Source organism: Vulpes vulpes, chromosome 14 (genome assembly GCF_048418805.1).
Source record: "Vulpes vulpes isolate BD-2025 chromosome 14, VulVul3, whole genome shotgun sequence".
Lineage (NCBI taxonomy): Eukaryota > Metazoa > Chordata > Mammalia > Carnivora > Canidae > Vulpes > Vulpes vulpes.
In genome coordinates this window covers 105,048,885-105,070,627 of record NC_132793.1, presented here as the reverse complement: position 1 = coordinate 105,070,627, position 21,743 = coordinate 105,048,885, and the positions used below count along the sequence as shown (strand labels likewise).

Sequence of the window (21,743 nt, the reverse complement as noted above, 5' to 3'; positions counted from 1 at the left end):
ACTCTGTATGACTGAAGCTGAAAATCACCCTGAAGCCATGCTGCTTTCCAGTGAAACCCCCATCTCCACCAGGGAAGGTGACAGGGCCTCAGTCTCATAGTAGATGAGGCCCACAGCCCCCTCCTCCCTTTATGGATGGCAGAGTGAAGGGAAGCCGAGGGAGGGGCTGTCCTCACTCCCGATGTCCCCTCTGCACCTCTATGCGGCCCTGGAGTCACTCTGGCTAGCCCCTCACTGGCTCCTTGCTGGCCAGCGCTCTGTTTACAGACTATGACTTATTGGAAACAAAGCTGTATCTTCTTAAGTCCAGGTAAAAGCAGAAGATACCCTTTACAACTTTCCTTTTAGGCAAAAGAAGATGCATGTTAATGTTCATGATTCAAGACCAGTTAATTTGGAAAGCAGTGTTGCAGTTCTGTCAGATGGTTTAGAATTAAACTTCTAGCATCATCAGGTACACTCTCCGTCAGTTTGAGGGCCAAGAGGTAGAGTTCTGATGTCTGGATTTACATACGCCACACGCGGGATCCAGGAGTTGCTGGAGAATGAGGAACCAACTCAGAAAACTTCCCAAGTGTGTGAAGCCCACCCTTTTAAGTACCAAACATCATGTGCTGGGCTCTTTTATCCTGGTATCTCTATTTTTTTTTAATGGCTATGACAAAACCAGCCCATCTTCATTAAAGAAATTTGAAAGGTCTATAAAAATCTCTAAAATTATAGTTAAATTCACCCACAAACACATTTAAAACATTTTTTTAAATTATGAACTAAAAATAAGTCTCCCTTCCTACCCAGGACCCACCTCCAAGAACCAGCTGATAACACACCAGTGCCTTTTATTCTAGGTATTTTTCTATATAGAGAAACAGTTGGAGCTCATGTTGTATATTTAATTACATAGGCTGTTTTTTAATGTATCATGGATATCAGAAATATGTTTCCAAGTCAGTACATATAGTGCTACTTCATTCTTTAAAGTGGCTGCACAATATTTCATCAGCCAGTCCTCAAACGGGAGCACTGATGTTGTTTTCAGGTTGGGGCTCCTGCCCAGAATGCCCTTGTATGTGATTCTCTACCCACAAGTGCTGGTGTTTCTGCAGGGTCATCTCAGCATTGGTAGAGCAATGACATAGGTCCCTTCTCGTAGATATCACCAAATTTACCCTGCAAGGCAGGATGGGAGTGTGTCTATTTTCCCACTTTCCTACCAAGAATGATTCCATTCTTTTGTAATTTTTGCCAGTCGGGTAGTATAGGGGGGGAAAGGACATATTTCCAACTGGGTTTTCTTCGTTAACAAAGTTGAATGACTTTCCTGAGTATATTTGACTCTTTGTATTTCCCTGCACGTTGCTTGTTCATGCTGTGTGCCCATTTTCCTGTTGGGTGATGTGTTTTCCTCATTTACTTAGAGAACATCTTTATATCATTATGAAGATTAATCCTCTGTTTCTTATATGTTGCAAATATTTTCTTCTAGCCTGACATTTAGCTTCTGATTTTGTTTGCATTGTTTTTTGTTGCGTAGAATGAATGAGGGACACAGAATGAGCTCTCATCTTTCTCTGCTGATTGAGAGTTCTTGTGACAGAGTTCCAGAGCTGGACAGAAATTAAAAGGACAATTTAAAGATATCTTCAGGGCTTTTCAGCCCAGTGCTATCTCCCCTATGACTTGTTTTATTGGTGGTTTGTTTTGGTGCATTTCTTTTTATGCTCCATAGGATCCACTGCCCTCAAATCCACCTGCTGGTGGCTGGCACTTGTGCCTGTTTTTATCCTGTCCACAACCAATCACAGACTGTTGTTTATCATCCTTCTGCTCTAGACAACCAAGCACCCCAACTTGCCAGTATCCTGCATTAAAGGAAATAAAATAGGCTGTGAGTTGGGCACTGGCAGCCTTTTTTGAGAGCGGAGTACATGGGCTGTAGTGAGTGGCCTTTGGGACATCTATGAGGAAAACATAGAAACCTTGTTCTGGTTGCTGAGATGACAATGGGTACTTTCCAGATGGATGAGGTACTTTCATAAGCTTTTGCCTTACATGAGAGACATCCTGATGGCATGGGTGCTCAGAGCCTGGATGTCACATGTAACTGTGCCAGACTCACCGAGGTACCATGCTGCACCTCCTTCCCCGAGTGCCATCCCAGAGCCATCTGTTCCCAGGGCCTCCCAGTCCCACCAAACACACACACCCAGTTCTCATGAATCCTTGTCCATAGAGCCTTCACCAGGATTCTGCTGACTTCCTAGCCACTTTGTTCGTGTCATGTTGTACCTATTATAGCTTTCTTGTATCTGTTTTCTCTGCATTTTTGTAATATTTAAACTATTTAATATTTAAACAGAGCTCAGAGCATCGTAGGGAGCTAGGGAGTGTTTGGTACCTACATCTCTCTTTGCATCTCCCACTCAGACACCCTGCAGTACCAGGAAGTACCCAGATTGACCAGTATCACTAAAGTTTTTATGTAATCATTATTATTGAAAGAATTTATGCAACTTTGTCATAAAACACTAAGAAAACAGAAATGGCAAATAGGTTTTATTTTATGGCCGACTCTGACTAGCTGTTTTGGATCTGCTTCTGTAATTAGTGGGAAAGAAGCCCATGCTCAATTAGTGATGCTTGTCATGGATACAGGACAGTGTTCTCTTGGTTCATGTGCTGTGTCCGTGTCATGGCTAACCTACTAGGAAGGGGAGGAGTAGACATACAATATTCATAGAAGGCATTATAGGTTGAATTGTGTCCTCCCCAAATTCATGTGTTGAAGTCCTAAGCCCGAGTATTTCAGAATTTGACCTATTTGGATATAGAGTCCTTGCAGATGTAACTAGTTAAGTTGAAATGAGGTCACACTGAATATGATGGGTTCCTAATCCAGTACAACTGGTGTCCTTATAAAAGGGCAAATCAACTACTGGTATAAAGGAACTCATCCTGAGTAACTTTTGGTGAAGGATGAAAGTCAAATGAAACCCTAATTACAAACTATTTTGTATGTAGCAACTGTGACCCCACTCCATCTAGAGACTTAGGGCACGTGGCCAGTGTTTGAAAGAAAGCTGTGGCTTGAAAAACTTTCATTATTAAATGCAGAAAAACTAGGAATTTAACTTACAAATTGGGAATTTAATTTATGAAAGTAGAATTTATTTGACCTATAAACCAGAAAAATAGTGACAAAATACTATAAGCAAACTAAGAAGATGGAATTAGTGAAAATAAAAATGAAAAAATTTAATTTTTTAAAAGATTTTATTTTTTATTTATTCAGAGAGAGAGAGGCAGAGTCACAGGCAGAGGGAGAAGCAGGCTCCATGCAGGGAGCCTGACATGAGACTCGATCCCAGGTCTCCAGAATCACACCCTGGGCTGCAGGTGTTGCTAAACCGCTGCGCCACAGGGGCTGCCCCTAAAAATGAAAAAAATTAAATTTGAAAACAAAAGTATTGCCCTAGTGGTGAGTAGTTCTTCATGAAGACTTGTGAGAGAAAACATCAGACAGGTCTAATTCTAATTTTTAAAAAAGAAATACCCATTTATGAAGATAACAGCATTGCAGCGTATATGCTAAAACATTAACATGAGATATATAGGCTTAAACTACAAAATAATATGGAGGGACACAAATGATCCAGCTACCTAGAGCATCACACATAGTCTTGATGCAAAGGCTTAGTATTATAAAGATTTTGGTTTGTTCCAAACCAGTGTATAGATCTGATACAATTTCAATAATTGTCCCAATGAGATTTCTTTTAAGTGAAAATTAATTCTGAAATTCATATGGGCCAATAAATACAAAAATAGCCAACAAAATCTTGATAAAGTACTAAGAAGTAATTGCCATACCAGACATGGAAATATGTATGTTAAAGCCTGAATAATTAAAATGTGATATATTGAACTTAAAAATCAAACTATTGAACAAAAAGACCTAAAAGAGACCCAAGTCTCTTTAGAAATGTGCTGTGTGGGGCGCCTGGGTGGCTCAGCGGTTGAGCGCCTGCCTTTGGCTCAGGGCATGATCCCAGGATCCCAAGATCGAATCGCACATCGGGCTCCCCACAAGGAGCCTGCTTCTCCCTCTGCCTGTGTCTCTGCCTCTCTCTCTCTCTCTCTCTCTCTCTCTCTGTCTCTCATGAATAAATAAAATCTTTTTAAAAAAATAGAAATGTGCTTTGTGATGAAGGAAGCGTTTTCAGTTAGTGGGGAAAGGAAAAAATTAGTCAGTACATAGTTTGAGGACAACTGACTAATCCTTTGGAAAACATGAAGTCAAACATATCAAAAATAAATTTCAGATTTATTAAAGATAAATATGAGGCTTTCAAAGTACTCTATGAAAACATGGGTGAATGTTTTCCATAACCGTAGGGTAGAGATCATTTCATAGAATGAGCCCCAAAGGCAAAAACTGCAGAGTAAAAACTGACAGGTTTAATTGTACTTTAATAATATTCTATATAAAAACAAATAGACAAAATATAGAAAACACACTTAAAAAGGAACTTGTATGGGATCTGTATATTTTTCTTTTTTAAGATTTTATTTATTTATTAATGAGAGACAGAGAGGCAGAGACAGGCAGAGGGAGAAGCAGGCTCCATGCAGAGAGGCCGATATGGGACTAGAACCCAGGAATCCGAGATCACGCCCTGGGCCAAAGGCAGGCGCTCAACCGCTGAGCCACTCAGGCGTCCCTGGACTTGTATGTTCTTAATATGTAAAGACAGTTTCAGAATCTGTGAGGAAAAAAACCCAAACAGATCTTCGTACAGCAAAAGCCTGTGCAGGCTGTCCATGAAAGACGGAAAATAAATATATATTCTAACAAAATAAAAGCAAAGCAAATATAACCAACAGTAAAGTACCATTTATGTTCTTTAAGCCACCAATTTCACTTCTAGGGATTTTTATCCTCAAGATGTCCTCGTTGCACTAAAAGGCTTTGTCTGGAAGGGTGTGCATGGCTGCTTTACTTGGGTGAGCAGGAAGCTGCGATCCCACACCATGAAGAACCGTAGAGATGGGGTCGGACGAACCACGGTCCGTCCATTCAAAGGAAAAATGAAAAACAGATGTTTTAACACATTGAAAGGCTTTCCCAATAAGTTCTAAAGTTTCCAAAGCAGGATACAAAACAATGTAAGAAAGGAAAGACATCTTATTATACACATATACACACAATAAAGGGCATAAAGAGAATTGACATCATTAAGGTTAACTTTAATGTTTATCTTTTATTTAGTTCCTAAACTTGCTCCACAAAGACTGGACAGTAACTCTGGGAAACGAACTAGGGGTGGTGGAAGGGGAGGAGGATGGAGGGTGGGGGTGAATGGGTGATGGGCACTGAGGGGGACACTTGACGGGATGAGCACTGCGTGTTATTCTGTATGTTGGTAAATTGAACACCAATAAAAAATTAATTTATTAAAAAAAAACAAAGACTGGACAAAAGTATACCAAAATGTCACCTTTGATTTTTTTTTTTCCATGGGGCTTTTGGATGGCTCCTTACTTCCCTCAGTCCCACCTCTTTATTTTTTTCAGAATCCTTTTTTTTTAGACCGGCTTTGTTGAGATATAATGCACATATCCTAAAATCTTCAGTAAACCCAAACTTCCTTAAAGGACCAGGGTTCTTTACGTGCCTGCATCACCCATTTCAAGCATGTAGTTATCTGGATTTTGGTACATTCGTGTGTTGCATGTGTTTTGCATGTGTTGCATGACAGTTTTCAACTGTCACAATTAAAATTAGGGTATTTTTTTTTTATGACCGGCAAAAAGAAATTACATGCGTGGTAACAGCTAGGCCCCTTCCCTCTCTCCTCCCCCCCCCCCCACACTCTAGGCATCCACTCTCTGTATCCATGGACATGCCTGGTCTGGACATTTCCCATGGACTCACGTACTGTGTGATCTCCTGTGTCTGGCTTCTTTCATTCAGTCCCATGTTGTCGAGATTTATCTGGGCTGTAGCGTGCATCAGCACTTCGTGTTTGTGGCTGAGTAATAGTCCATTGTATAGATTTGCCCCATTTTGTGTATCCGCTCATCAGTGAATAGATATTAGGGTTGTTTCCACTTTGGGGGGCTGTTGTGAATAGCGCTACTATGAACGTTCATGCGTATGTTTTTGTGTGGGCAGATTTTTTTTATTTCTCTTGGACATCCACCTAGGAGTGGAACGGCTGGGTCATATGGTGGCCCAGTGGTTAACCTCATGACACAACTACCAGACTGTTTTCCAAAGTGCTGGCACCATTTTACATTCCTGCCAGTGGTATACGAGGCTCCAGTTTCTCCATGTCTTTACCAACACTTGTTATTGCATTTTTTTTTATTAGTCATCTTAATAGGTGTGAAGTGGTATCTCAGTGTGGTTTTGATTTGCATTTCCCAATGATTCATGATGTTGAGTATCTTTCCATGTGCTTATTAGTCATTTATGTGTCTTCTTTGGGGTAACATTCGGATCCTTTGCTCATTTTTACTTGGGAATATTTGTCTTTTTGTTGTTGGGTACTAAGTCAAAGCCATTTTTAAAGATCACATGTTACTTGAGAGTATTGTGCAAGTAACCCTTGGAAAATATAGAGAAAATCCAAGTATCAGGACGGTAACCTGAAGATGGCTCAGTACCACCTTGCCAGAGATGCTGCATCAGAATAGAGCATGATAGTGAGTCTTTCCTCCTGCTGATGCCAGCATTTGCCCCTGCCTCCCTGCACACCTCTACACCCTCCTCCCGCAGGTTCACCTGCAGTTAGATCCTGGTGGTGGCTTGTCAGGGATCAACCTCGGCCACTCAAGAAGCTTGCACCATGGGCAACCCTATGTCAGGCTCCTGCACAGAGCAGAAGACTCTTCCTTGACCAAAGAACCCTGAGGACTATTTTAACCAAATCCTGCCTACCCAGAGCATTGGTTTTCTTTTCTTTTTTTTTTCTTCTTCTTTTTCTTTTTCTTTCTTTTTCTTTTTCGGATTTTATTTTTAAGTAATTTTCCAACGTGGGCCTGGAACTCACAACTCCAAGATAAAGAATTACATGCGGGCAGCCCGGGTGGCTCAGTGGTTTAGCTCTGCCTTCAGCCCAGGGCCTGATCCTGGAGACCTGGGATTGAGTCCCACATCGGGCTCCCTGCATAGAGCCTGCTTCTCCCTCTGCCTGTGTCTCTGCCTCTCTCTCTCTCTGTGTGTCTCTCATAAATAAATAAATAAATAAAATCTTAAAAAAAAAAAAAAAGAGTCACATGCTCCACCGACTGAGCCAGCCAGGTGCCCCAAAGGGTACTGGTTTTTTTTTTTTTTAATTTTTATTTATTTATGATAGTCACACAGAGAGAGAGAGAGAGAGAGAGGCAGAGACATAGGCAGAGGGAGAAGCAGGCTCCATGCACCGGGAGCCCGACGTGGGATTCAATCCCGGGTCTCCAGGATCACGCCCTGGGCCAAAGGCAGGCGCCAAACCACTGCGCCACCCAGGGATCCCAGGGCACTGGTTTTCAATGCTCAATAACCTTCACTTGTATCTCTTTTATCACCCTTGTAAATGAAATATTTATGGAACCAGAAACACCCACTTACACTTCTTACTGAGATTTCCTTTCTAGCTAAATGTTTTGGCCACATTTTGCAAGTAAATAAATGAATAATTTGCATTTCATCATTTCATCTCCCTTAACCTCCTCTGCGTCGTGCACAGATGCAGATGACACCGCCCCCTGAAGTTACCAAAGATGTCAGGCAGCTCAAGAGGAGCTGGGTGGGAGTGGGTGCTGATTAATGCACTGGCTCCCTTCCCAGACCCTGAGCGGTCCACACGGACCTGTATTTTGGGTTGCATAAAATCTTGGGTGCTTGTGCCCCTCTGCCACCTGTCTTGGGTTCGTTGTTGATGACATTGACTTTTCTCTTTTCAGGAATGACCATCCCTGAGGAGGATGCGGATGTGGGGCAAGGCAGTAAGTACTGCCTTGTGGCGATTGGAAGACTCCAGGTGAGGGGAAGGGCATGGCCCTTTGCACATTCAGACGGGGGCTTGCTGTGCCAGAGAGCGCAAGCACACGGGTTTGCCTCTTCTGACCTCTGTGTGCCCAGCGTTCTCGGGGCTTTGGGTCCCTCTCTGGACAGGGGTGAAGCTGGATCTGGGAGAGCACAGGGAGGCATACTGAGCAGCGGGGTGCCCCCACTCGGTCCACCCCCACTCGAGTGCCAGCCACAGCAGCATCGGCTTCTGCTTCCATGGCAGCTGCCAGACTGGCTGAAATGCTTCCCCTGGGTCCTCAGGGTGAAGCACCAACTCTTCCTCCAGCCTCCTCCCTCCTGTCCCCTGATGCTTGATTCCCAAAGCCCTCCTCACTGTTTCCGCAGACCCCGCAAGTGCTTTCCAACCTCTCTGGGCCCCACAGGCTGTTTCTGAGGCCTGGTGTTTCCTGCTCCTCTTTCTTCCTCCCGAAATTTCTCCTTTTTCCTCTATTTTGGCCTCCTCCAACATCCAGCTGAAGGGACTCCTCTGTCCTCATAGTCAGGATCATTCTCTCTTCCCTACACTCCTGGTGTCGGGCTCACAAGTCTATTGTCCTTCTTTAGAGTCTGTTCTCTTGGTTGAGCGCATGCCCCTCCCCGCAAAGCCCTAAGAAGCCACATGGGGAATGTGTCTTTAATCTTGTGACAGTTGCATGTACTACATAGCGTCTGTAGAGCCCGTGGGCTCAGCATCCAGCGCACACAGTAGGCATTCAGGCAGCTGGACCCCTCATTCCCCCTGGGGCACCACCAGCCTTCCCCTGCTGTTGACAGGGGATGCAGTAAATGCATCTCAGAGGATGGTAGCCTATCACACTCCTGGTTCCTAGGTTCTAACGCCTTCAGACAAATGAGTGAGTAGTTTCATTCACCTGTGATGAACACTGCTTGTTCCTTACAGGTGGGTGAAGAAAGAACAATGGGGTACATTCGCTCCCCAAGTGTGTACTTCCCAAATATTCTGACCATCCTTAGTAAGGGGAAGGTGGGTACTGATGTCTCTGAGCACCCAACTACGTGCCAGGCATCGTGCCGGGGTTGGCATGCAGGATCTCTTTGAACCTCACCCGACCTTGAGAGATTACAGGACTCGTTATTCCTGTTGACTCAGAGGACATCGAGGCTCAGAAGTGTAAGGGCCCCCAGTGCTAGTTAGTAGAAGGTGCGTCCAGGACGCTCGGAAAGTTTTAGGCTGGGTGCAAGAATGACTCAGAAGGATCTGGAAAACTGACTCCACGTGGATTCCTCCCGTGTCCGTCTCTCCTACCGTCCCCACCTCTGTCTCTGCCAGAACCACCTCAGTGTGGATGCCCCCCTTCCAGGTGACCAGCTCTCCTGTGTGCATGGACATGAGCGGGATGTCAGTGCCCACGGAGTTCTTATCTCGGCACAACTCAGATGGGATCATCACATTCGTAGACCCGAGATGCATCAGCGTGATCGGCTACCAACCGCAGGTGGGTGGCTCTGAGCTCTTGGCACTTGGCTAGAGGTTTAACTTCACTTAAAATGTGCTGATCTCTCTCATCTGTTCAAGATACAGCTGAATGACGGCATAGGGAACGCAGCATAAAAATCCAGATTCCTGCCTGGAGGGAGGAATGTCCTTCCAAAGCAAGGAAGACGTTGCAGGTGGCTGCACTGCTTAAAATTAACTCTTCAGTTTTTGCCCTAACCATCCTGATTGTTCACAAAGCAGCATGAAGGATGGGGCTAGGAGGACAGGGCTCTCAGATCCATTAACTTAGATGAACACCAAACACAGCCTCTCCTTCTTGGGCTAAGAAACAATGTGGACATGAAAGAGTGAAAAGTCTTGAGGACAGATGTTTGCGTAATTTTGCTGAATCCCTTGTTTTTCAAATGTATTTAGCACCTGCGTTTATAGGGGGTGTATTTTCAGGTCTTTATTCTAGACCTTTTTTTAAAAAAAAGTCAGCATCATGAGAAACACAAGAAGGCAGGAGAAATTATTCTAAATGAAGATAACCCAAAGAGAAAAATCACAGCATGCAATGTGAGAGCCATCGGGGGTCCTCGGTCCCCCGAAGATGTGTAGCCAGAAAAGACATTTGGGCGATAATTGAGGGAATGTTAATATCATGGAATATTGGGTAATTTTATCAAATAACTATTTATCATATAATTTTTTTAGGTGTAATATGGACTCTTAGATTTTGTAGGATGTCACATTTTTGAGATACACACTTCAGGGAAAAGTGCCATACTGTCGGCTACTTGCAAATGATTCAATAAGAGCTTTTTCAGTGTGTTTGTGGGTATGAAAGATATTCTATTTATATATACTTTGATGTTTTTCATTTATATATATTTATATTTATATACACATGAAAAAAAGCATGCATGTGACAGTCTAGGTAAAGGATATTCAGGTATTTATCACACGATCCTTTCAACTTTTCTGTAGATTTAAATTTCTTCCAAAATAAAAAACATTTTAAAAAGGAAAGAAAGAGGGACACCTGGGTGGCTCAGCGGTTGAGCATCTGCTTTTGGCTCAGAGTATGATCCTGGGATCCTGGGATCGAGTCCTGTATCAGACTCCCTGCAGGGAGCCTGCTTCTCTCTCGCCTATGTCTCTGCCTCTCTCTATGTCTCTCATGAATAAAAAAAAAAAAAAGGAAGGAAGAAAAAGATCCCTGTTTTGAGAAACAAAATTTGGGATATTTTGATGTGGGTACTCCAAGCACACATGTTATTTTAGAACTAGAAGCGGTCTGGGGCATCCAGCTGGCTCGTCAGAAGAGCACAGGGCTCTTGATCTCAGGGTGGATATTCGGGACCCGTGTTGGGAGTAGAGATTACTTAATTAAATAAACTTAAAAAAAAAAAAAAAGACCTAGAAAGCATTGAAATTGAACCATTCGCATAGTTCTACATCTCTAGATTCATGTGAACTTGAGATTCTTGGTAGAAGTGAGGGGGGAAGTTAACAGTTTCCCAAGTCACCATAACTGTGATGGCAGAGTATTTCCAGATCTGTTGACCCACCAGCACCTTCCATGAGCGTCTGGATGCTTCTTGGCACACAGACAAGACCTCCTTCCCACTGTCCGGGTCAGCCTCCGCTGAATCATTGCTGATATGGGTTCTGGTCAATGAACTTGTTTCAGTCCTTTGCCGCCCAGAGCACGTCCAACTGGACCACTTTCCTGTCACATGTGTGGAGATGCCTTTGACGGTTGATCTTATCTTGGTTGGTTCTTGTCTTGGGCTTGTGCTAGGTCCTTTGGAAAAAAACAACAACAACAAAAAAACAAAACAAACAAACAAACAAAAAACAGGTGAAGGTAGACAGTGCGAAGCTTCTGTCCAGCAGGTATTTGTCGATACCAGCTTTTATCTGGCCATGAGAGAGCTCCCGTCTCCACGTTTAAACAGTTCTGGTTTTCATGGGCAGCACATCTGTCTATCACTTGCTTGCTTTTTATGTTTATTAAAATATCTTTACTACAGGGCAGCCCGGGTGGCTTAGTGGTTTAGCGCTGCCTTCAGCCCAGGGCATGATCCTGGAGACCCGGGATCGAGTCACACGTCGGGCTCCCTGCATGGAGCCTGCTTCCCCCTCTGCCTCTCTCTCTCTCTCTCTCTCTCTCTCTCATGAATAAATAAATAAAATCTTTTTTAAAAAGATATATTTACTACAGTTTGCCTCTGCAAAGGCAAACAAAAATAAAATTGCCCTCCAGGGCTGCTGATGCAGCGCCCTGGTGAAATCAGAAATTGGAATGGAGCACACCAGAGGAGCGTACGTGGGGTGCAGAGGCCAGCGCTGCGGCCACCCCAGGGGACCCTCGGCAGCCACCTCCCCCTGGTGATGGGGGGAGCGGAGGGGCGTGGGGTGAAGGGGACGTCAGAACACTGCTGCTTGACAGGCACGTCCCTAATGGGAAGTGGCACTGGGGGTTCTTAAAGCCTGTCTCTTTATCCAGGATCTTCTAGGAAAGGATATTTTGGAATTCTGCCATTCTGAGGACCAGAGCCACCTGCGAGAGAGCTTCCAGCAGGTAAGGCCAGCAGGCCGCCCAGCGCTGAGGTGGAACCGGGGCCCCGGGCAAGTGGCTGGCAGCGGGAGTCCCCCTCGCCCTGCAGACTGCAGGTGCTAGCGCCTCACAGTCACGCCTCAGGGAGCCTGATCCGGACCAAGGGCTCCACGGTGCAAGGAAGAGGCAGGAAGAGCCCCTCACGTGTGTTCAGGGGCAGGGGGGCCGTTGGGACGGGTCCTGAAGGAGGAGCCTGCCCCCACGATAGGACGTTCCAGACCGCTAGCCAGCCCGCAGAGATGCAGAGGGACACAGCGTGTCAGGGAGGTACAAGGAGCCCTGCGGACTGCCGTGACACTTCACACCCGGTGGGGAGGAGGTGGCCCGCGGGACGGGCTGCTGAGGCCACCTGGAGGACATGACGTTCTCCCCCGAGTCATTGGCAGGAGGGCCCCTCTCAGGACCAGAAGGCGAGCGGTGTTTTTGAGAGCAAGCCTCTCTGTGTCCGCAGAGAGCACACATGAGGACACACGGCACAGTGGCAGCGGGCAGGGGGAGGTTGTGGATCATCCAGGTAGGGGTGACGGGTGGGGCGGGGAAGGGGCAGCCCGCGGGGCTGTCGTGGGTCTGCTGATGCTCTGGGCAGAGACGGCCAAGGGGAGATGGAGCCAGGGAGGGAGACCGGCTGGCACCGCATCATTTAGCGTCCTGGTCACCACGTGCTTGACTCTTTCTGACAGTTGTCGTGGGCGGGGTGGAGAGGGCAGTGGGGGAGGGGGGACATCGTCCTCATCGTGTCCAGGGAGAGAAGGGGAGACTTGGGGAAGCAGGGGCACCTCAGACCACATGGTGGACGCATGGGGACCAGGGGTCTGAGGACCTGTCACCTCCTGGGCCTGCGCAGTGGCGACGGCAAGAAGAAGCAGGTTCCTCCCTGAGGCCTCGGAGGCTCACCTGGGCCCCAGGGAGGAAGGGGCCCGACGCTGTCATGGAAAAAGGGCCTGTGAGATGCATCCCACAGGGGGATGATAGCTTCCTGTTACCGTGCCCCAGTGGGCCCTTGCCATTGCTTCCCAATGCTCAAGAGTGACCCCTGACACTGGCAGCTCCATTCACACCCTGCGTCGGGGAGGATCTGCTAGGGCCCCCGTCTCCCCCAGAACACCACCTGCTCCTGCTGCTGTGGACCCGGTGCCCTGGGGCTCCGTGCTCCCTGCCTCCTCTCCCGTGCTCTGTGGAGTGTCACTCTCAGCGACCATATCCCCAGGGGACAGCACCGACTGTCCCTGGCGCTCTGCCCCTACTTCTGACACACAGTGCTGCTTCTGCCATGCACCTGCCATGCCTGCCACACCTGCCTTCTGACACACAGTGCTGCTTCTGCTGTCCCATCACCCCCATCCACCTCGTACCCCCATGCCCCCGTTCCACGCACCTAGAACCGATACACGGTCTGCCCTTCCCCTCTGCTCCAGCTGCCGGCATCTGGCCCTCATGTCCTGTTACCCCCAAAGGTGTGTGCAGCTGGCACCTTCTCCCCCTGCTCCTTCCTCCCACCTCGGCCGGGCCACCCCCACTCTCATTCTCAATGTCGTGGCAGTGTCCTTGCAGCACTGCCTGCTTTACTCTTGCCGACCCCACACCACCCAAAAGACCTGCATTAGGCTTTGCTACATCTTTGCTTAAACAAGCCGTTGGCTTCCCCGTGGAGTCAGATCCAAGGTCCTTACCACAGAGCTGTAAGCTCTGTGACCTTTGCCCCATGTGTCTTATGCATGTGGTCACACGGGTCTTCTGGTGCCTTGAACACATCATGGCATGTGGTCACACGGGTCTTCTGGTGCCTTGAACACATCATGCTGTTTCCTGCCTCAGGACCCTTGCACGTGTTCCTTCTGGAGTAGACTGCTGTCCCCTGACTCTTCCATGACTGACAGCCTATTGATTAGGTTTTTACTCCTGTCATCTCAGAGATGCAGTCAATGGCCACACCAGCAGAGAAAGCCCCCTACCCTCCTTCTCAGCCTCTTGTTTTTCCTGCACAACAACTGTTTCAATTTGTAATTATTTTATTTGTCCACTGGTTTTCTTTTTCTTCTCGTCCTCTCTACTGAAACATCAGCTCCCCATGGGGAGGTGCCAGGTCTGTGCTTCCCACCGTCATGCCCACCCACCACCAAGTGCAGAGTTTGCTCGTGGGTGAGTGGCTCTTCATAACATGGTCCAAACAGACCGTGACCCGTAGCAGGTGACTTTCATTCTGGGAAAATGTGAACGGAGACTGATTAAGCATTGCTAGAGTGTGTCCTTCATGCCACATCTCTGCCAAATACAGGGAGATCGTTCTAGACTTTGGACTGGGTCAACCTCCCTTTCCTGAATCTATGGAAATGAAGCTCTAGTAACGATGGGCCTCCCTACCTGGTTAGTGACCAGCCCGACACCTTGTCACACACCATCTCAGGTGATCCGCAGTCCATACAGTCTGTTGTCAAACCTGCCATTGCCGGTGGACACCAGGACCGAGAGAGGCTCGGAAGCCTGCCTCGAGTCACCCGAGTCACCCAACAGGGTAGTAACAGGGAAGGCTGGAGCTGCCCCTTCCAGAGCATCCTCCTGTCACCACACTACGCACAGGCCACTCCGTCTGGCAGCACACTGAGATTTCACCCAGCTGATGCCATCAGAAGCTGAGTGGTTTTGGACAGAAACAGGAGGAATGTAACAGCAGACCCCGCGCCCAGGGAGCGGCCACCTCGATGCAGGCAGGAGGTGAAGCCGGAACCCCGCCTGAGGGCCAGAGGCCCCACTGTCCAACTCAGCGGGCCAGGGCTGGGCAGCCCCGGGCACATCCTGGAGCGCTGGCCCTGGCCCCTCACATGTGTTCTTTGGGCTCCAGCCTCTGCCGGCTGGGCTGGAGAATGAATGTTGATAGAGGGAAGTGGCTTATTTTTGCAGAAGCGCCAAGGGAGCTGTGTCAGCCTGGAGTCAGCCCTGGAACTCTGGATTTAAACCAAAGCATTCAAGCAGCCCGGACGTGAGACCCTTAGAGTGCCGTCGGGTTCCTGAGGAATTCGGGTTTGCTGGGGAGGCCTGTGCCAGCATGGGGGCCAGGAAACCTGAGTCTGCCCTCGGCTCTGCTCTTGGACCCTCACCGGATTACTGTTTACCCAGCAGCCAGGTGGAAGAGAGGGACCCAGCGAGTCCCAGACCCAGAGCAGGGTCCCACTGCCTCCCCCCGCACTCCTGCGAGCCTTCTGCGGTGGAGGTAGTGGCTGAAGCCATGTTCACGAAGCGCAGTGCTAGATGGACGGCCTGGGTGGACTCCTGTGTCGGCCTGGCACCCAAATTCAGCACAACAGAGGGGCCCCGATGTGGCCCTGCCCCACCCATGCCTCCTGGCCGCCGCCACACTCTGGGTTCCCAGCCCCCAGACATGGTGCACCTGCCTCCTCCCTGAGGTCACAGGGCTTCACTCGCCGACAATGTACCCACCTTCCAGGGAGTTCCCAGCCACATCTCCCTCAGCCCTCTTTGGACCCTTGGCATCCTGGTGGCCCCTGGCCTCTTGATTGTGTGGTTTTAAGCTGAGTCTTGGCCTGCTCTCCCTGGATTCCACCTACTGACACAGCTGTCCTGAGACAGGGGTTCCTCCTTGGTTGACAGGGTTGTGAAAGGACAGTGGGCGTCAGGGTCAGGGGGATCTGGGACCCCATTCAGCCTCTGCACAGCTTAGTCAGGAGACCTTGGTGGCATATCAAACTCTCCTGGGGCTCAGATTCCAGATGCGCACGATATTGTTGTGAAGCCCACACGAGGTGACCTGTACCACACGCTTAGCTGGGGACTGGGCCCCTGGGAAGGCAAGGGGCTGCTGGCTCCCTCCTGCTGCTCCATCTCCAACTCTGAGCCGGCTTTGCACACAGGTGGCACCTTGGCAAGTGTCTGCTACATAAGCTGAAGCATCTCCCACCGTCTCAAGCATTCCAGTTAGAAGAGACACACAGGCACTTTTGTGTGCCGCTTCAAAAAGCTGAGGACGTGGGTCTCAGAACATGGGAGTGGCTGCCGCCTTCCCCCATGTTTTATGCAGAGACTGAGGAGTCTCCCAGGGGACCCTCTCTGAATGTGGACCTCAGGGGTACGTGGCCTTGACCTCTGGCCCTGCAGGGAAAGAGCCAGCTTCCTGCACACCAGCCCACAGGCCCAGGCCTTGCCTCACCCAGTGAGTGTGTCCTCACAGGCAGTGCAATGCAGGGGCACCCGCCTTCCTGGGTGTGGGTCTGGTTTCTCTGTCACTTAGGCTCTCCCATCAGGGTTTCCAGCCAACTCAGGTTTCATTCCATCTGGGTTCCCAGGGGTGGCACAGAAAGAGTGTGGGTGCCCAGGCTGCATCAGCTCCATGCGTGGGGCCCCCAGACCTGTCAGGGATGCTCAGAACCTGTGCTCCAGGGCCTGCTCTGTGCCACGGTCGGCACTGGGGGCAGGGGTGGGGGGACTCAGGTGACCAAGAGGCCCCTCCCTGTCCCTGTCCCCTGACTGTCCACAGACGTCCAGCCAGAAATAAACTACAAGAGAAGGAGCTAAGGAAGGGGGACTGGACACTCACTGACCCTAGGGCCAGGTCCCCATTCTTATCTCTAATCACACTCTGGACTCACAGTCAAGCAAGCTGGGCTGCCCCAGGCTCACAGCCCTCTGTGTCCCGACCAGCCCTGGGATCTGGGGCACACAGGCCTGTGGAGAGGCACACCCCCTCCATCTCCCTTTGCCTGGGGCTGTGTTCACCCCAAGTCAGTGCCCACCCGCCAGCTGTTCACAGCCTCCCTCCTGTGTCTGCTGCAGCCCTGGGAGCTGGCAGCCGAGGGTCCCTGTGTACCTGTGCACGCCCATGGCCCCGTGTCTGCTTGTGCAGGGGTTGTGTGCGTCTACAGGAAGCACAAGAGCGGCTGAAACAAACTTGTGGTTGGGAAGGAAGACCTTGGTTCCTTCCCTGCTTTTCCAGCAGAGTTGTCTGATCTTGGGCAGCTTGTTCCATTTCTCTAGGACTCGGTAGTAGAGCTCTATGAATAGTGATAGTGAAACCCACCTTCACGAAACTCCTGCGAGGATGTACATTTGGAAGTAACGTGGAAACCGTACTTCAGCATAAAAGCAGTAGTGGGCAGTTGCACACAGATACTGCGTATGGATTTATCCTCTCGTCACACCTCCTCCCAGGGGGTGTGCTTGACCCAATCAACAGTGGTGAACAGGGGTAAGGACTTTTTAGGCTGAGGTATGAAGAAATAAATCCACTGCTATGGTGTGACTACACTGGAGTGAGATGCCCCCCCCCCCGGGGGTGGGGGTGCTGGTATGGAAGCCAGAGTCGCCCTGTAGCCAGGGCGAAAAGGGAAGTACCTGGATCATAGAGCGTCGTGACCTAATTGGAGAGAGCTGAGAGGTCCTGATACACAGCAGACGTTTCTGAGAGGGTGGCGGAGGGCAGAGCCCAGCCCAGGGAGGGAGATGCCCCCACAGCGCAGCCTGCGAGCTGCCCCTGCCAGCCCCGTCCTGAACCTGCCCAGTGTCTCTCCACCTCCTCCTGACCCCCTTCCTTTTCCCCATGTTTTGGCAGGTGGTGAAACTGAAGGGCCAGGTGCTGTCCGTCATGTACCGGCTCCGCACCAAGAGCCGGGAGTGGATGCTGATCCGCACCAGCAGCTTCACCTTCCAGAATCCCTATTCTGACGAGATCGAGTACGTCATCTGCACAAACACCAATGTCAAGTACGTGCTGCACACGTCCCCCCCCACCCCCTGCCCCTGCCACCCTATCTGGGGTCCTCCCAGGTGTCCAGACCTGATGACCTTATGCCCCCCGGCTCCTGGCTTCCCTGCAGCCAGCAGGCCCTCGGGGCCTGAGGAGCAGGATGGGGGATTTGGGGGGTTTGGGGGACTGCTCCGCATCACTGCTCCCCCCACGCCATGCTCCTAAACCCCAACGCTGAGGGTCAGCCCCCATAGCAGCCCCGCCCCCCCAGCCTCAGTTAGGGTATCCTGCTCCCCAGGCCTCTCTGTACCCCTGGAAGGCGGAGCCCAGCACAGCTGAGCCGGGAACCCTCGGGCTGCCTGCCGCACCCACTGCCAGTGCCCGAAGCAGAGCCAAGGAGTGGGGCTGAGGCTTTGCACGCTCTGGGGCCTGGGGGCAGGGGCTGGGGGTAGCACCCAGGCATCCACACATTCTTCTTGCTCTGAGTCCCGCTGTCCCATGGTTGCCACCGGCTTCACCCCGTATCCACGCATGTGAGCATGTGGACCTGGGCTCTGAGCCTGACCTCCGCTTCCTATGACCTTGAGCTGTGTGTTGTGTCATTTCAGCACTCACACCCCTGTCCCTGCAACCGGTGATGATCCCTCTCGGGGGGGTGGGGAGGGGGGTTGCTGTGAGGATTGAGGTCAGGCCACCAGCTACAGGCAGGTCATGCATCCTTCTTGATTTATTCTTGAGGAAGTACAAGGCCAGAACCCGTGTGAACAGAGACAAAGTGATGTCCAAGCGTGTGTGAGCACACGTCGGGGCACTGCAGCCTGCAGCCTGCGGGGGGCTTCATGGGACTGTCCTCATGCTCCCACGCTGGTCAGTGGTACCGCTGTCCTGCCTTTCCCCGGGCCTGGCTCTGAGTCAGTGGGGTCTTCCCCACCCCTACCACCTCCCTTCCTCATCTGACAGCTGTCCTGGAGACACTCGCGGGCTGTGACCCTGGCCTGCTGGCGGGCTCTGGGCTCTGCCCTGGTGCCTCGCCCAGCACCCTGGATTAGGGTGTACCCCTCGGGCCCCCCTCCTTCCAGGGCAGTCCCGCCCTGCATCTCAGCCTCAGGCCTGCTCCTGGCCACAGGACACAAAGCTAGAGGGGTCAGTCCACCCACAGAAGGCCCCTGGGGCCTGGCCTGGGTTTCCATCTATGCCGCCCCCACTGGGCAAGTCACTGTGTTTTCCAAGGTTCAGTTGTCATTTCTATAAAGTGAGGAGAACAGCCTTCTTCAGATGCTGTGTGTAGATGGTGCATGTGAAGTGGTGTGGCAGGACGTCGGGCCGGAGCCCGCCCTGCTTGGTGGGGCGTGGAGTCCCGGCTCGCCCCTTGCAGGCTGCCACTGCCTGCTTCTTCACGCTCCAGATAGATCATCCTGCCTGGTGGTGAACTGGGAAGCAGGGCCTGGCCACCAGCCTCCTCCTATTGGCAGGAGTGAGAGTCTCTGTGTCCTGCTCCTCCTCCCTCCAGGGCCAGGCCCTCCCCGCACATCCCCGGTCTCCCGTGGGCACCGCACTCCTTGTCCAGGCCTTGTCACGGGCTCCTGAGACCCTGGCACCCAGGCCCTCCAGAGCTTTCTCTGCCAGCAGGCCCTGCAGCCCTCTGTTGGGTGCCCACACCCCGGTCATCCAGCTCCTCATCACCCTTACAGCCTGGCCTTGGCCCCCAACTCTGTGAAATTGCTTTCCCAGCAGCCGTAGGCACCAGCATGGGCAGCTGGCTCCCACTGGCCATCCCCCCAAGCTGTGTGACCTCCTCTTCCTCTGCCCCTCCTCCCTTGGCCTGCCTGGGGCCCCAGGGCTTTTCCTACGGGTCTTCCAGCCATGATACTCTTGGTTGTAGGAGTAGCAGGAGCAGGGCTGTAGCTCCAGGAGTGCAGAAACGCAGTGTTGCCTTGTCTTATCCTGCATCTGAGATTATCTGGGGGCTACGGAGTAAACTCGGTTACAGTGAGAGCTGCCCCCAGCATGGGGCAGAGAGGCGCCCCCAGCGCCAGGCCCGTCTCCCTCCCAGGGTCTCCGAGGCTGGGGTGACCGTGTGCTTACTGCCCTTGGGCAGCCGGTGTGGGCAGTGGGAGCCCAGGGGGAGGAGGAGATGCCAGCTTGGCTTGCTCAGCATGCGCTCATGCTGTGGCTTGTACCACCACCACCGACGGGGGTCGTACAGACGAGCAAGCCTGTCAGGCATTCAGGGCCCCCCCGGACACTGTTCCTGAACCTTCACCCTTCTGATGCCAACATACTAGTCGACAGGTGCTCCCCGCAGGCTCTCATGTCCTTCTGAGGCAGGCAGCTCCGCACCAGCAGGACAGACATTCTGCACAGGCCGTGTCCCCACAGGCGTCTCATGACCACTGCTCCTGGCAGCTCCTTGGGGTCAGAGGGGCTGAGAATGCCCCCTCTGGAGAACTTAACAGCAGAGGCCTGGCAGTGGCCTGTGGTGTTGGCCTTCCCTGGGTGGAGGTGGCGGGAGATGTCAGCTGTGGGCAGCAGAGGGCAGTGACGACCGCAATACGAGCCGTTGGCCCTCTCCTCGGTTCTGGCTGGGCTCTGCCTGCAGCGGGCAGACTCAGAGGGAAGGTCCCTCTGTGCTCAGGGGCCGGAGAGGCTGGCCTTGCTGCCTCCGTCAAGAAGAACACTTTCAAAAGAAAGTTCTCAGAGAAACGGAGGATGGAATGATCAGCATTTGTGCGAAGAGGGCCTCTTTGTCATCCCCACACATTCTCCTGTGACATCGGTGCAGGAAAGCAAGAAGCATGGACAGGGAGTTTCTCTGCTGGTCTCACGACTTTTGCCTGTGCTGGATCTCTGGGCTCTGGGCGGCCGTGTTTTTCCGAGACATGTCGTCATGGACTGCTGTCCTGAGCAGAAGCTGCTGGGCGTTTTCACGCACATGTGAGCTAGCAACCGAGCGGTCTTGTCCCAGCTCCTCTTCCAGGAGAATCCGAAGCTGTCCCTAGTGTATCCTAACAGCACAACCCTGTCCCACAACCACTGTAGGTCTTCACAACCATGGCAGCTGTGTGCACGTCCTTAGACCCCCACCATGCCCATCGCTTGGAGCCAGCATCCCTTGCAGCCGGCCCTCCATCCCCATGCACGCCGTGATAGCCCACCTTGCCCAGCCCCACCTGACCTGCAGGAGGCAGGAGCCTGGGAGTGGGGAGTGACAGCAAGGTGACCTTCCTCATCTCTGCAGGGCCAGAGAGGCTGACGCTCCAGGTCACCGAGGTCCAGCCTGGGAGTGTCCTGCGTCCCACCCTCCCAGGTACCTGCGGCAGACAACCTGGGCAAGAGCAGGGCCCTACAGCCTCTGTCTGGGATGCTCTTCCCTGACCAGCTCCCCCTGCCTTCCAGCCGGTCCCCCTGAGCAGCCCACATGGCCCCAGGGGCTGTCTCTAAAACACACTCCTGCTGCTCCTCCAAACCCCTTGACGGGCGTTCAGAGTCCTCCCACTGGCCATGCAGATAGCTCTCACTCAGGGGTGGGTGTTACTAGCCTGACTGGTCGCTAAGCTTGGGGAGCCCCAGAAGCCTCCTTGCCAGACCCCTGTTCTCCCAGAGGTGCGATCACTGCTGCCTCCCACTGCCTCTCTCGTGGCTGGGGTCACACTTACTCTGGTTGAGTAAAAGCCTCAGTCTGGGAGTGTCAGACATAATTGACAGCATCCTGATGTCCCCGGTGCAGGGGGACCTTGCTGACAGGAAGCCTGGGCCTGACGCCTCTGCTGTGGGATCATCCACTTTGGTCCCCAGTGGACAGGGCAGCGCTTTGCTGCATGCGGGCCGGATCCCGTACACGTGCTGTCGGCCAGAATTCTGAGGAGCTTGCACTTCTCCCCCTCTGGAATTTGCAAGCACACCAAGGTTTATTTTTATTTCATTGCCA

General features: G+C 51.3%; 1 protein-coding gene across 13 annotated transcripts in view; it reads left to right on the top strand.

Moving 5' to 3' along the window:
• The window catches only part of ARNT2 (aryl hydrocarbon receptor nuclear translocator 2), a 156,393-nt gene that overhangs the window by 108,031 nt on the left and 26,619 nt on the right, over positions 1–21,743 (top strand). For all 13 annotated transcript variants that reach the window (XM_072737502.1, XM_072737497.1, XM_072737496.1 and 10 more), the window contains 4 exons: positions 7,951–8,027; positions 9,379–9,513; positions 12,010–12,084; positions 17,681–17,832. In XM_072737502.1, the coding sequence (XP_072593603.1) occupies positions 7,951–8,027; positions 9,379–9,513; positions 12,010–12,084; positions 17,681–17,832 (439 nt within the window). The remainder of the gene's footprint in view (positions 1–7,950; positions 8,028–9,378; positions 9,514–12,009; positions 12,085–17,680; positions 17,833–21,743) is intronic.